This window comes from Antedon mediterranea, chromosome 6 (genome assembly GCF_964355755.1).
Source record: "Antedon mediterranea chromosome 6, ecAntMedi1.1, whole genome shotgun sequence".
Lineage (NCBI taxonomy): Eukaryota > Metazoa > Echinodermata > Crinoidea > Comatulida > Antedonidae > Antedon > Antedon mediterranea.
The window spans coordinates 17,705,988-17,721,612 of NC_092675.1; the positions used below are offsets into that span (position 1 = coordinate 17,705,988).

The window sequence follows — 15,625 nt, forward strand, 5'->3', positions numbered from 1 at the left end:
CTTATTTTGAGTCTTAAATCCAAAATCCTCCAAAAAACATAAGAAACAAAGTGCAATCTTAATACTTAACATATTGTCTAATTAATTAACATAACGTTCATTACTTATTTAACAGTTACATTCCACAAGATATTTGTTGTACTAAGGATTGAATATGTAAGGCCAAATGGTTTGATAACAAAAGTTAATTATACCAAAACGTTGCCTTTTGTATAAATAATACAGGCAACTCTTTTAATTTTAGGCACCTTATTGTCATGTACAGTGTTTTATATGAAAATGAAAAGAATGTTTTGATAGAAAAAGAAAAAAATGCTGCATTTGTCTTCATTCCAGTGTCTCAGGTCTCTTTGAAATTTGACCTAGATAAACAAATTAAGAAAAAATGTTAAGATTAAAATTTGGCATGTTTAATTAACTGGCCTATAGAGTACATTAGTAGTTTAAAGTATTAGCCAAAGCTGGATTTAAATACAGTATTTGGGAATAGAAGTCCATTCCTTTTATAAAACTTCCCTGTATATACCTCTAGCTTTGTAATAATGTACAATAAAATTCAATCCTTTCTACCTAATAGTAACATGTCCATTAAATTATTGACATGATAAATAATTTACATAAAAATAACTAATTTATAAATGATTTACAGATTAAATTATAACAGTATTTCCATAATTACACAATAAACCATTTAAAAGTACTATAATTATAATTCCCAAGACCTATAAACAAACAATATTAATTTAACATAAAATACATTGCCAAAATAAATACTGCATAAAAAACTAAACTAGATATTCAAATGGATCCAATAGTTGTACAGTACTGCATTTATTAGCAGCTAGTGATGCAGAAATCATGAGTTCATTCATTATATTCAATATGTACAAGATAGATAGCTGGCCTACTTCCTAAATAATCTCTTACTGTAAAGCACTGCAAGCAGAAATTGCTCATGGGATTTAAACCACATTGTCTTGAAAAGACCATTGTCTAAACCATTTAACTACACAGATGGCTCGATGGGTGCTGTTTGCTTTAGCAAATTGTAGTTTGGTCAATTCTTACATAACACCTAATATATATTCAATAAGGTAGCAGAATATAATGAATAATTCATGTGTTTTGCATCGCTGACATATAAAAAGTATATTAGCTAGCAGCAATTCGTAAGTATTGGATTTGTTTTCAGGTACTGTAATCAATTACTAATTCAACTGGATTTGTAGACTTGTATTGAGGTGGAATCAACCGTAGTACAGTAAACGTTAGCAGACCAGTAAGTAACTGCTGTACACTATACACTGAATTGTTTTTTCTCGGGTGAAACAATATGTATATTCTTGGTTGATCTGTCACTCTATGCTGTAAATATTTGTTTCCCATGAGTTGCTCTTGAAATAATGCTGATTATTTTTGGAAGTTAGATGGATGACTCGAGGGGAAACCATACATAATATGCCAATTGTACTGTTTGGCCTCTCTTCTGCACAGACTCCCTACAAAAAAGAAACCTCTGTCCATACTCTAGTAGAGAGAAGTTTTAAAATTTCAGTACTGTACCTGGTAATTAAATTTAATGAGCAATAAAATCCTTTTTTTTTTATTTAAAACTTTATTTGACAAGTGATTTGCAATTGTACCAACAATTTATGTAAACAATTCAAATTGTATAGTGTACTGAAATGTTTTACACTGTGGTGATTTCTGCTAGTTTCAGAATGTTATCACGAGTACATAGAGTTATGTAAAGCATCTAAATCATCTTCACGTTGCTTTTTCCGGGCCTGAAAAATATAAAGGTACTATACTAGTATATAGTATTATACAGAAAAATATAAAAGGTACTATACTAGTATATAGTATTATACAGAAAAATACAAAGGTACTATACTAGTATAATACAGAAAATTGTTTTATTTTATGTCTTAAGGCACATGTGGTCAAGGATTACCAAGAATAAATTACACTGTCCTATCAGATAGGTGGTAATCCCCCTGATACAGGGGCTATTTTGTGAACCGGGTAACCATATGCATCTCAAAAGATAAACTGGGTCCTTATCCAAGAAGACTTGTTCCACCACCAGAATTAGGAGCGAGTCGGGCTTGAACCCATGCCGATATTGTTGGCTATGTAGGTATAACAAACGGTGCCCCTGCATTAACCGCTCAACCATTTGACTCGCTAAATAAATAATATATATAATTGTCATGCTGCTCAAACCATTGCTGCACCAACCTTTTCTTTCTTGTATTCTTCATACTTTTCGTCATCTGTTTGTAACTCGTATCTACACACTGGACATGAGTTAGTTTGTGAAAGCCATGGACATATACAGCTGCAATGAAACTTGTGTTTACATGGTAACAACTTAGCATTTTCTCCTGTTTCAAATGGTAAAAGGCAGATGGGACATTTTGTTCCTGAAAATAAAAATAGTACTACACGGTGAATTTAGTTGAATTCTGCCGAAAACCGAATTTATTATTATATCTTGGCAAGGTTTGGCAAAATGAGGATGAAAGCTCTTTCTACACTATAAAAATTATGTGACAAAAAAATGTGAATATATGGACATGATGATGTCATATATTATATCGCACACCACACTTTTCTTGTCAAGCTAGCTTGATAGTGTAGACAGAGCTTTAGAAATAAATCAATGTGATGTATGTTCAAGAGCTTTCCAACTTGTAATATACTCGCATACCTTCGGACTCTACCATGACCTCTTCTAGATTTTCAACAACCTTCTTAGATGCTGGAGGAGCCTTTCTTTCTAATTCCCATGGGAATGGAATCCTAAAAAATGAATACATTTTTAATATCAATCATCTAATATAGATCATAGATGTGAAATTCTTGGCACCATGCACTAAATATTGTTCACATACCCTTCATATCTTTCTGCAAACTCTCTAACATTTGCCATGATAATCCTGTAAAAGCAAAATTTATTAGTGTTAATTTAATTTTGTTTGCTTTTTTTTTTTATGTTTCAGTCTAAAATACAGTAGTGTAGTAGAGTACAGGTATCGCAATTCAATTTAATAAAGAAAAAAAAAATCCATGACATGAGAAAAAACATTGAAATGAGGTGGAATGTTGGTACCTTGCCCAGTTGAGGAGAGTTTCTGGTTCTGGTCCATTGTTTCCAGTAGGTTGACAATCGTGCTCATCAAAATATGATGCCATAATGTAACTGAAAATGAAAATAACACAAAATTATTACATACAAAGTTGAACATCATTCGGCATGGTCGAGCTTCAAGTATAGGCTATCCATCCTATAATTAGTACTTTTAATCAAAAAATCGGTAATTATAGAATACACCAGGGGGACACACAAGCATTGTTTTAGATGGCCAAGTAAGGTAAAATATACTACTGTAAAAATACAGGCCTATTATATACATTATACTAACTCTGGTTGGAAGTTGAGAAGGAGGGGCCGTTTTACTGTACCAACATGGTTTTACTTACTGCAATTATCAATATTCGGTACGTCGCATACCCCTCGGTATTAAAAGCGGGTTCTTGATAGTTTACTCTATCAATAAACGAACACAAAAGTCGAAAATGTACAGAAGGCACGTTGCAATTTATATCAAAACCAAAATATTTTGTGCAATAAAGAATGACTTTGTTATTTTGTTGTGAATGCATGAGCAGACATGTGTGACCTTTGTCCTTTCGACGAATCCATTTTTCCAAAGGAAATATATATTGAATTAAAATGATAATATTTATAGGCGTATATATTTTTATATTGTAAGAAAAACCAATATTTGATTAAAAAATATATATTGAATTTTAAGATACAAACATTGTTTATTATTTATTTATTATTAAAGTTATGGTTAATAAATATATAAGCTACACATGCCATCTTATAAAATGTACAAACCCAGGCCAAGTACTCTCTCCCTCTCTGAACATTAATCCATGCTCTGAATGAATAGTCACGAGTTGCGGGAAACAACAACCAACCGATTATAAATGGCTGGTGTGGATAGTTCAGAAGAATTGGCAATACCCTCAGCCGTTTCATCAGATAAATTACAAAGAAGTGATGATTCTCAATTAGAGCCAGGGGATGGGGTTGCGACCACCACAAGAAACCTATCAGAAGGTAATTTAAATTAAACGATTGAATTATCTTCTCTATCTTGGCTAGTTTATAGTAGAGTACCAGGGAGTTGTTATTAAACAACTCCAGTGCCTAGCTAGTAGTTAGAGTAGTATAGTACTGTAGTAGTATAGATTAGTAGTAGTAGGCTAGGACAGGCTGTCAGGTAGTAGTCCTACCTACTACTATTCTAGCAAGTAGGCCTAGTAGGCCTAGCCCTAGCTAGCTAGGTAGGAGGTCTAGGCCTCCTAGCAGTAGTGTAGAGTAGGCCTACTAGAGGAATAGCATGACCATTATTTATACATAATACTAGGCCTAATAGGTGGGGTGGTTTACGATAAAATCGGTCGCGTCTGAAATCGGTCGCGCTTGAAATCGGTCGCGATAAAATCAACTTCCGGTATTTTGTATGGCGCTCTGCTAGAGCTATACGTTTGATAATATCGTTCGCGTTTGATATCGGTCGTGTTTGAAATCGGTTGCGCTATTTTGTATGGAGCGAGATACATGCTAACGGGGTACACATTTTCTTCGTTTATATAGTCTAGATTTAATTGATATTTTTTAGAAACTAGATTTATGTGGCGATTTTTTATTTTGGTTAATAAATATTTATTATCATTTTTTTTTTATTTCACAGGTCATGGAGAAGGACTGTGTCTATTATTATGCAAATAATTACGTAAAAGAGAACAATTTATTAAAAAACAATAATTGTTACAATGTATAGCCCGTAATACTTAATGCATACTGTGGAAGATATATCATATCCATGTCGTTGGAGGATCACCTTATTTCAATTTCTATTTTATTTATGTCCGTACGGTATGTAGGGTAATATTAAGTATATAATGATTATTGTTGAGGCAAATCATGTGTATATTTTTATTTCTAATGTTTAGGCCTAAAATAGATTCTAGTAAAAATGATTATTATATGCGGATCGTTAAAAAGCGAGTTACTGAAATAAACCCCAAAATAAGCCATATCGAACGTAAAAATCATCGTCATACATAATCTTCCTTTATTGCATAAACCTCATTGAGCTGGTATCCACTTGCAGGTATAGAACTAGTTTCGTAATTAACTGTGATTAAAAAATACGCAATAGGCGCGTCTACTTGTTTAATATTAAATTATTTCAAAATTTTCAAAACTTTAAACAGTAGCATGCTAATCTTTTCAAAAACTTAAACAATATTCAATAAAACTTTTTAAAACGATTTTCTAAACGAACACATTACAATTATTCATTGACACCTATGAAAACACAAATTATTTATAAATAATGAGATAAATATTTATATTTACTGTACTGTACGATCTAAGTAAAAAAAATGTTAATAGTATTAGAAATTCTATATTCAAAATTAACTAAAAACATACTAATTAGCGACCGATTTCAAACGCGACCGCTTTTATCTGACACCGATGGGACCAGGCCCTAGCTCCAGGTACTTTTAAAATTAAGTTTTTGTTGTTTCAGTATGTTTTTGTTAACTTTAATCAAATGTTTTTATACATACACTACAGTAGTAGTATGGGGAGTAGCCTAGTGGTATATTAGCATATCACGTACTGTAATTTGTACAATTAAGTATATTAATCTATGTAATATTTTTTTTACAGTGGTTGATGATGCATCTGATGCCCTAGAAGAAACCAAAGAACCAGACTTAAAGGAATTAAGTCATGACATGTTTGCTAAAGCTGCAATCTACCTCCGAGGAGATCTTGCAGGTAGATACATTATCTATCTTACAAACAACAATGTTTATTGTATGAAAATATAAAATGCCATGTGCATTCATCATGCATTTGAAAAAGAAGAGTTTCATATTATATACGTTTCATTTTTTATTTTATTTTCATTTCAGCTACAGCAGATGACTACAAACTTTTAGAGAAGATGAACATTGCAACTTCTAAAAAGTACAGTCAAATGAAAGATTTTGGAGTAGACATACATAGAGCATTGTCTGATTTAAATGAGAAATGTAAGTATATAAAGCTCTGACTACACTAGTTTGACCAAAAATGTGTGATGTCCATATATGGGCACAACATATTTTTTTGTCACAAAACATTGGAGCAGTCATGCACTGCCACTCAATATTCTACTTGTGTTCCTAATTAAGAATTAAATACTGAAATATTAGCCAATGACATTACAATCATGTTGTATTGAAAGTAAAAATTGTTTCAATGCTGAAAACTGAATTCTACCAAATAACTTTGATTCAATACAATAGTTGTATTGAATAAATCTAAAGCGCAATATTGTTTCTGATTTTCAGATAGAAATCTTCAACCTTTCTTAGACCAAATAGATCAGGTGGAAGAGAGCGTAGGCAACCTAGAACAGGCTGCTTATAGGCTTGATGCATATTCCAGAAGGTTAGGTAAGGGATGCTAACTATTGTTATGCACTTGTCAATTGTATGATCCACGATCGAAGTGCATCGTTTGTCATCTTTTGAATACTTTGATGCACCTGTGTGTCAAAAAAATGATTTACTTATTATAGGTGACCATGACGCACACCCATTTTTATGTCAATAATTATTTGTAAATGCACATTTATTTATCCCCGGGGTCCTATAGTGGGTCATACAATTCACAAGTACATTAGTTGTTTAATGAATGCTTCTCACATATTTCTTTACTATTAATATTTTGTAAGATAGTGTGCAAATTATATATGTTTGTGAGTGTGTTTTTTTTTTCAGAATTAAAATTCAAGCAACTTGAAAAAAGGTGAAGTACATCAAAATGGGAAATTACAAACTGTTTTAGTTCTTGAAATGGTGGATATGGTTACGACTGAGTGTTCAATCAAATACGAAGCTGTATTTTTATGAATAACATCATCACATTAATTGGCTCTCCTGGAGAGGGCTGGAATTTACTGCCATCTCAATCATAAGAAAACTGAGAATGCCGGCTTGTGTTTTTCAGTACGGCTGTATAATAAGAATCTAATGGATGCAATCCACGACGATAATTCAACGGAAAAAATACCAACAAGTGTGAGCCTTCAAATAATAAGCCTTCGTTAATGTGTGTGTACAATTCATAAACATTTATGAATCACCTACCGTTAATGTAATTATGTTAACAATTTAGAATATCCAGATGCGACTTCAATGTTTAGAGTTAGTTTTAGGTGGTGCCTGGTCACCGTCTAAGAGGCCTAGCTAGCTAGCCTAGGCCCTATACTAGTATACTGTAGCCTGCCCGCCGGAGTAGAGACGGCTATTCGCTGTATGTGACCGGCGGGGGACATTTTGAAAAAATAACTACTCAGTGAGACCAACAAGAAGGGAGCAGCAGGCAGGCTTGACTTTATTTTAGTAGTAGTAGTAGGGTATGTTTAGAACAACATAACATAAAATAATGATTTTATTTAATATGTTTTATGGTGCCTCGCACTTTTGGTACAATAGTGCAGTTACACTTCGTACTGACTCGCTTGAATTGCAATTAACATTGTCACGTAAGCCGTTGACTCCACTGAATCCATGGCTTGCAATTTGTCAATAATAATAATGGAAATTTGTAAAGCGCAAGCATCTGTCTGAAAAAAAAGACGCTCAATATAATGGATGTGGATTGAATTAGAATGCATTGACACAGCTGTGAATATTTGAAAATATAGACCTTGGCTACTGGACACTGTCTTATTGGAATTTTGTTGTACTTTTAATATAAATCAAATAAGTTTTATGCTTACCTACTACAATTCTAATCCAATTGATATATTTTTGCAGTATACATAGGCCCTACATACAATATTAATAATATATATACTGCACATTCATGCAGCTTGATTCATCAATTACTTCTATTAGTAGGGGTAAATCATAGTGATATAGTAATATCTCTATAGGCTAATACATGTGGTGGTTTAAAAATAAATAAATGCTATATTAAATTAGAGTATATTGTGATTTTAGGCATATTAATTGACCAGAATATAGTAAATATTTTATTGTTTATTTTACAGTAAAAATCACATGATTGTTTAATCATAATACTGTAGTGATAAATTAAAATTAAATATATGGATAACAAAAATTATTCAGCCATCATCAGTATTATATAAAGTTAAGTGTCCATTCACACATGTTTTACGTTTATAATATAACACGCATGCGTAGATTGTATCTGAAGAAAAACGTCAACGAGAGAAAAATCGACGAGTGTGTTTTTTAGCCGGAGAGTCGGGAAAAGGCAGTTTGTTCCTCCTATTCTTCTGTTGGTAAGTGAAATTGTTTGTTTATTATATTTATAGGCGTAGATTATTACTCTTTAATAATCTGAAAACATTTTTACCCTAAACGGAATTTAACAACGTGTACTAACTGAAATATAACCGGAAGTCAAAACAGCCCACCGGCCCACTAACTACTACTAGCCTAGGCTACCACCACCACCGCAACCATTGTGTTCTTGATTTGATGTGGCGCAGCAGCGAGGAGAGAGGACGAACTAAGCCTTCTGTTCAAGGTCTTTAAAAAACACTAGGCTAGCCTAGGACTGCGTAAAAGTCTAGGCCTAGGCCTAGATGCAAAATTAATTAAGTGTTATTTAATCTGTCTTAAATAAGCTATTTAATAGTATTACTTCTTGGGTAAAAGGTCTAGTAGTAAAATTTGAGTAAAGTTATTAACAATAACAGAACAGAGTAGATAGGAATGCAAACAAAATTACTGGTGTCGAGATTAAAGATATCACACAAATTTGTAATGATGAAATGATATCTAAATTAAATAGTATTTTAGCTAATGAATCTCATATTCTCAATAATAAGTTAGTAGTAGTTACCAGATATGGAAGATTAACAACAATCCAGTTAAAACAAATAGGCCTCGGCTAGACATAAACTTTCATTCTTAACTAGGAAGAAAATAGTTGTAGTCACCCCCGTGTCCTTTGAGTGCGATCAATGCCTATAAAAGAATACTTTACTATTTGTAGATCAAAGAAATATCAATCAGTGCTATACTGTAGCAAGGGTATTGCTAAACAGTGCCAAACCTCCAAACCACTGAAATACTGATTATATCATGACTAAAACTATATGAATTAGATGAAATTATTGTAAAATTACATTTAAAGTGCTGATCTGAGTCATTTATACATCATATAATATATATGATCATAATCCCAAAATAAGCATATTATATTTTACAATTGACAGTTAAATGCAAGATTGAATCATAAACCATGGAGTAACTGACTCTCTAAAATATTCCATTATAAAGTACTACTAAAGGGCATGTGGTAGCATTATGTGTATAGTGTTGTGTGGTGCGTGTTTAGTGGGACTGTAATAAAGGCATCCTGGATCAGGAAGGGAGTTGCTATACTTTAGTATCCAGGAAAAGTACTTCCTTACAATACCAATTAACAAAGCAATCATAAGTCAATGTTAATCTTGATATTTTTTTAACACTTGCCATGTCATTCTGAGTTTACTGAAAAATAATAATACCTAAGCTTATCTGGAGGTCGTGAGTTCGAGTCCCACCTGAGAACTACTTGCAAATTTTTTCGCAAGTATTCTCAAATGTACTTAGTAAAGTACAAATTACGTCAGAGTAGGGCAAAACATCTGACCAAAAGCTGATCCCTAACGTTTTTGAGATTTGTTAAGTTGATTTGTTTTGTTACACAGTACTGTAGTTCAGTTACTTTAGTAATGTTTAAATGACTAAGTTATACACTGTTTTTATATTGTAAAATGAATTATCTTTTGTATACAATGTTTAGCGTACTGTACATAGAGAAATCTTGTTTGCTAGTACTGCTACTAGCAACAAAATTGCTCCATGTACTAATAATAGACTTTTGTACCAGGATGAACAACGCACAGACACAATCCATCTGGCCTTGACATGGGTGAAATATTATAACAACAACATGAATGGATTTAGTTTCCAAACCATGATAAAATAAACATAATTGTTGTCTCAAAATAACTAATCACTGATCACAGCTCACTGGATCAGCACAATAAAATAACATATATTTTTTAGTGGGCTTCCTTTTTCTATCACTACTGTATACAAAGGCCTTTTACCAGCCTTCTGTATAAGGTAATTCAAAATTCAAGTACTATAAATGTACCCATATGTTCAATGTTTCAAAATAAATTGTTAAAAACATAGAGGCTAATACTATACAGTATATAATTAATGTATTGATAAGGTGTGAAGAATATTGATAATTTGATTGATTTTATTGTTTTATTACCAGTCTTCTACTACTGCTGTTGTTGACAATGAACTCCACTGATTCTCTTGATGTGTTGAAAGTCCAAGTCACTCATTTGCAAGATTTATCTGAAAAAATCCATATTGTGAAAAAACAATTGCAGAAAAACAGCATTGAGGTAATTTTGTATATGTTATTAATTATTATAGTTGTATTGTTGTTGTATAATTATTAACTTTAATACAATCACTGATCTAGAGTACTGTTTGTCCTAAACCAAGACTCGGACTTGGACAACTCTTGTTGATATGTAGACACCCTACCATTAAACCACTTCATCTGTCATTTGAATTCTGACTGGGTAGTTCAAATTATTTTCACTGCATTTGAATTCTGATTGGGTAGTTCAAATTCTTTTCACTGCATTTGAATTCTGATTGGATAGTTCAAATTCATGTCTATGTGATTTGTAATTTTAGGCCAAAGGAGAGGTGCACACAGGCATCAGTCGGCAGTTAGAGGCTCTCAGATCACGTGAGTTATGGCTGGTAGACCAAGTCGATACCATTCAAAATGTCAAAGAAGATATTCTAAATGAACAACTTAGCTGTATATACCATGAACTAGGTGTTGCTGAGACACTGCTTTCCTCTGCTGGTGGTAGTGGTACGCATCAAACTGTGCAGTTTCAGCAACAGCTAGACACTGCAATTGCAAAGTAAGTAAAAGTAATACTCTCAATTTCTACAGTAAGATAGTGCAGTAATCAGTATATAGTGCTCAGTAACTGTTAATAAAGTCATAATGTCTGGTTCTGCCCATCCCTTGCATAGTTCGTTTGTTATGTGCAGATCTGGTAGACTACTTCATCCTTTGACAAAAACAAATAGGTTTAACAACTCCTTTATTCCCTCCTCAATTCGTCTCTTTAACAAACAATTTGTAAGATAATTACTTTTAATTAACTGTACATAGGCCTACAATGTATTTGACTTATATCGAATTGTATTGATGTTTTTACATGGTTTTTTATTACGAATTTAACGGGAAACTGAGTCTCACATTTTATAATTATTATGTGACAATAAAGTGTATCTATGTCTATGTCTATCAATATACTGTTATTATTTCATAATGTGTAAGATGAAGTATTTAAATATGCAACCACTCTCTAAGCTTAATAAATCACAAATATAACATTACTTTTCAGTGACCCTAATTTGAATATTATTTTAAATATCAAGTATCTCTTTTAGTTTGGAACAGCTAAGTTTTGAACCAAGTGAAGATGGTGATATTTATTTCAATTCCGAGCATAATAAACTGAAAAATGCGATTCATGGATTTGGTCACATACAATCAAACAAGAGGTGCTTTGTTGACATACAGGGCACCAATAAAAGGATGCGCACATCTGATGTTGGAGAATTGGATGATTTAGACCATGGCTTAACAGAACCATCAAAGATGGAAGACAAACAAATGGTAATATGACAATAGTCTTGTTACATATCTTACTGTACTTATATCAATGGATGATTTAAAACAAATTATTATAAGACTCTCCCAAAACTGGTCTTTTCTTAAGATCCAACTGATTCAAAATCTTTGTTTACCATTAAAACACACATTTGGAATACCAGACTTTCCAGAAAACCAGACATATTAAGGGAAGTTGACTGTAGTTAAAGTGTGTAGGCTCTAACAGCAACTAAAAACAGCCATGTGAATTCCCTACAGCCTATTATCCATATAAATAATTCTGCATAATAATTAATCATCACCATATTTTGTGGATGTATATGTTTAATTCATCAAATCAGAAGTCAGAAAAACTTATTACTGATATAATTATTCTTAAACATCTGTTATTATAGGATCATGTGTCTGGCGTACCATTTTCTGATCTGAAATGGTTAACCAAGATACCAAGCCATTCATCAGGCAAGTCCTATAGTGATGTGCTCTTCCCTCCGTTCAGGATGCACCAATCAGTATCAACATGGCTTCACGATATTGAGGGAGTACAAAAGATGGATGAAAACCGACAGTGTATCAGTATGTACAGTTAATTTTTGCATACCTTAATTTTTGTCTTTCAATAGATTTGTAAGAACGAAAAAACTAGCTTCAAATCTGTATATCTAGATAAAGTTATCAGCACCTATTAACCTTAATAGGTGTCTCTTAAATAGGTGTTGGCTGTAGTGTTAAAATATATATATCACAATGTTTGCTTCACAGGGAAGTGTCCCCTTAAGCTTAAACAAGGACGTAGATGCAATTCAAGCAAGTTGACCAATCACACGTGCCTGTTTGAATAATCTATCACTTGTGATTGGTCACATTACTTGGCATTGCGTTATGTCACATTCTTGAGCTGCATCCTAGTGGGAACCAAGCTTTAAAAGGAATATCCCTTTATTTATAGGGGTGTCTGAAAGAAGGTTTTTACTATGTTTGTTTTCTTATTTATTAATATTAGCCAATAATAAAATGTAAGTTTTACAAAGCTTAATCAAAAGTGTTATTTATTATAGATGACCATGAAATGAGTGATTTTGAATGTGCCCCCGACCAGGAAACCGAATTACCAGCAGTGCACCCATACTTTGACAAAATACTAACCTCTCCTATCAAGGAATGGCTTCTGAACTCAAGACTAATTCAACATGAGTATGAGAAAGGAATGAGACACTTCAGGTAATATATGTTATATTAAAAATATAGCAATTTGTTGTGCTGTAGAATGAATTGGAAGAAACCATTGCATTAGTTGAAATTTGGTCTCTTAACCTCTGTCTACACTATCAAATTAGTTTGACAAAAAAAGTGTGATGTGCCTAAATATGGTAGTGATAGGCCCAAATATGGTAGTGAAATGTCCAAATATGGTAGTGATATGACATCATCATGTCCATATATGGGCACATCACATTTAGTTTGATAGTGTAGACAGAGCTTAAAAGATATACAGTGATACAAACTAATATAAAAATAAATGCTTTGTTTTGTAGGGATATTTCTACAGACCACAAGATCTGGTTGGCTGGCTATGAGGAAAGACAGAAATTAGACGAAGTGGTAGAGAAAAGCAAGAATGTTATGTTGTCATGCACCGGTCCTTGTGCAACCTCTTTTACCAGTCCTGTTGTTCAGGTAAGCTCTTTATTTTCTTATTTATCCCAGTGAAAATCATAAAATTTGTCTGCATTTATGTTGACTTTTGCACAATATTTTCCTAAAATATGTTTCGAGATGTAACACTATTTTCATGCTATTTCCATATTTTAGTATGAAATTGAAAACTTGGATCAAATACTCTGTGTGAAAGAAGAGCCGATGCAATCAGACATCAAGAAAGTCTGTCGAGCTAATGAAACGTGCACCTCGTATTCTGATTGTGTTTGTGATACACATTGCTGCGATGAATATACTCCGTCACACACCACTGCTGTTACTCCAGTGTCTGAATTAAAGAATCAATCCCATTGGCTGATGTCATGTGAAGAAGATAAGAAAACATCTGAAGATTCCACCTTCTCATATTTTCAACAAGTGATATCAGAGAAGGAAGAGGATTGGCTTTCGCATAATCTGTATCAAATGACGTTATGCAAAGATAAAACAACATCTGAAGAATCAACATTCCCATATATTCAAAGAGTGATATCGGAAAAGGAAGAGGCTTGGTTATCAAGTAATCTTATCAAATCTAGTTGTGTGGATTCCTCAGAATTTTCACCGCATACCGAGAAAGTGGATATGCCCAGTGATAGTATCTGGTTGGCACAGAAAGAACGAGTTCAAAAAAAATACTCTGGATCAGATGTATGCAAGATCATTCAGAATCACCATTCCCAATACAACACCACTGATTGGTTAAACAACTCATGTAAAAAACAAACAACCTCAGAATTGCAAGAGTGTGACACATGGCAGACAATACAGGATCATCATTCAAAATACACAGACGCTGATTGGCACCATTCACCTAGCACACCTAAAGAAGTTAATGAAGGGATCAATCACACTGTATCCAGAATGGCAGATTCTGAAAATAAAGAGTATGTTAAGTGGTTGATGCCATGCGCCAGAGACGGTGAGGAGCTCAAGAAATGCCTGGAGCTACACAAATCCACACCAAGTGTTTCTGACAGGCTCTTTGATACTGTTCCTGATGACATCCGTGGTATTCTTTACAAAATGGAAGATATACATTTAATAACAACACAACCATCAAAATGGCTGCTGAGTAGTGACAAGTAAGAACACTGACAAAGATACGAAAATCTCTCAGTTCATTTCCATGTTTTGCAGTATTCTTTCATAAAAAGAAAAGGTAAAAGAATAGATATCCCATAACCATTAAATGTATACGATAAGTATATTATTACAAGCATTTTATGTATAGCTTTTTTCTGTTTCTGTTTACAAACTAATTTACAATATGGAATTAATATTTACAGTGATTTCATTTATTGAAACTCTGTTTGGTTGGGATAGGTATACATAAATTGGAGATAAGATTTTATTGTTACTTTATACAAAATGGACTTGACTATTTTCTAATGAAGTGTAAACTTCCATTTAATACCAGAGTAGCATTTAAAAAAATGTAATGTTTGTAAATAGAGTAGTGTATTCAGTGTAGACTCATTAATATTTAACCATCACACTTTTTTTATGATGTAACTGTTTTAAAAACAAATATAACTAATATTATGTTACAGCATTCATTAACAATATATATAGTAATTTGTAAATGGGAATGAACTAAATAAATACTTTTTAATAATTCAATTATACTGAATTTATAGTTTACTTTTCATAACATTTGTAAACAAAATATACTTATTCTTTAGAATGTCATTAGTTTGTATAGAATAATTTAAGTTGATAAAGTCAAATAAACACTATCAATATACATTATTATGGTATAAAGTAGGTGTAGTACTGTATCTGTATTAAATAAGAGGTTTTGCTAGTGTACAATACACCTTGAAGTTTTTGGAATACCAGCTTCCAGATGGTCAGTGGAACATTCAAATTAGAAATAGTTCCACCAAAAGCGTGATCTATGTCATCTATGCATCTCTATTTTAAATGAAAATTAAATATGATAATAAAATATTTCAATTAATGTGGTGTTTTTGTGATAACTTTAGAACTGTGTTCTTCCAAGGTAATGCTTACAAGCTTTAGATGCTGTGACAGAGCCATTAATGGCTCTGGTTGGAAAATTGCCATGTCGCCCTCTACATACAGAGACAA

General features: G+C 32.7%; 4 protein-coding genes across 6 annotated transcripts in view; 3 read left to right on the forward strand and 1 right to left on the reverse strand.

Annotated features, from left to right (window-relative positions):
- The window catches only part of LOC140052670 (heterogeneous nuclear ribonucleoprotein A/B-like), a 279,728-nt gene that overhangs the window by 7,201 nt on the left and 256,902 nt on the right, over positions 1 to 15,625 (forward strand). The gene's annotated exons all lie outside the window — the stretch shown is intronic.
- LOC140052674 (E3 ubiquitin-protein ligase RNF181-like) lies at positions 88 to 3,738 on the reverse strand. Of its 2 annotated transcripts, XM_072098347.1 has the most exons (7): positions 3,487 to 3,738; positions 3,116 to 3,205; positions 2,898 to 2,942; positions 2,714 to 2,805; positions 2,242 to 2,426; positions 1,695 to 1,787; positions 88 to 1,499 (listed from the first exon to the last, which is right to left on the reverse strand). In XM_072098347.1, exons 2-6 carry the CDS (start codon positions 3,196 to 3,198, stop codon positions 1,728 to 1,730), a joined length of 465 nt encoding a protein of 154 aa, XP_071954448.1. In that variant the 5' UTR covers positions 3,199 to 3,205; positions 3,487 to 3,738; the 3' UTR covers positions 88 to 1,499; positions 1,695 to 1,727. The 2 variants fall into 2 exon arrangements, with proteins under 2 accessions (XP_071954448.1, XP_071954447.1); XM_072098346.1 differs by having other exon boundaries at positions 88 to 1,787; positions 3,487 to 3,735.
- On the forward strand, positions 3,948 to 8,194 carry LOC140052672 (biogenesis of lysosome-related organelles complex 1 subunit 2-like). Of its 2 annotated transcripts, none has more exons than XM_072098344.1 (5): positions 3,948 to 4,135; positions 5,762 to 5,872; positions 6,010 to 6,129; positions 6,430 to 6,534; positions 6,862 to 8,194. In XM_072098344.1, the coding sequence occupies exons 1-5, from the start codon at positions 4,003 to 4,005 to the stop codon at positions 6,891 to 6,893; spliced, it is 501 nt and encodes a 166-aa protein (XP_071954445.1). In that variant the 5' UTR covers positions 3,948 to 4,002; the 3' UTR covers positions 6,894 to 8,194. The 2 variants fall into 2 exon arrangements, with proteins under 2 accessions (XP_071954445.1, XP_071954446.1); XM_072098345.1 differs by lacking the exon at positions 3,948 to 4,135 and adding an exon at positions 4,821 to 4,957.
- Positions 8,327 to 15,490, forward strand: LOC140052223 (uncharacterized). Its single transcript, XM_072097688.1, has 8 exons — positions 8,327 to 8,393; positions 10,394 to 10,529; positions 10,831 to 11,069; positions 11,608 to 11,836; positions 12,229 to 12,409; positions 12,892 to 13,054; positions 13,369 to 13,510; positions 13,646 to 15,490. Exons 2-8 carry the CDS (start codon positions 10,419 to 10,421, stop codon positions 14,618 to 14,620), a joined length of 2,040 nt encoding a protein of 679 aa, XP_071953789.1. The 5' UTR covers positions 8,327 to 8,393; positions 10,394 to 10,418; the 3' UTR covers positions 14,621 to 15,490.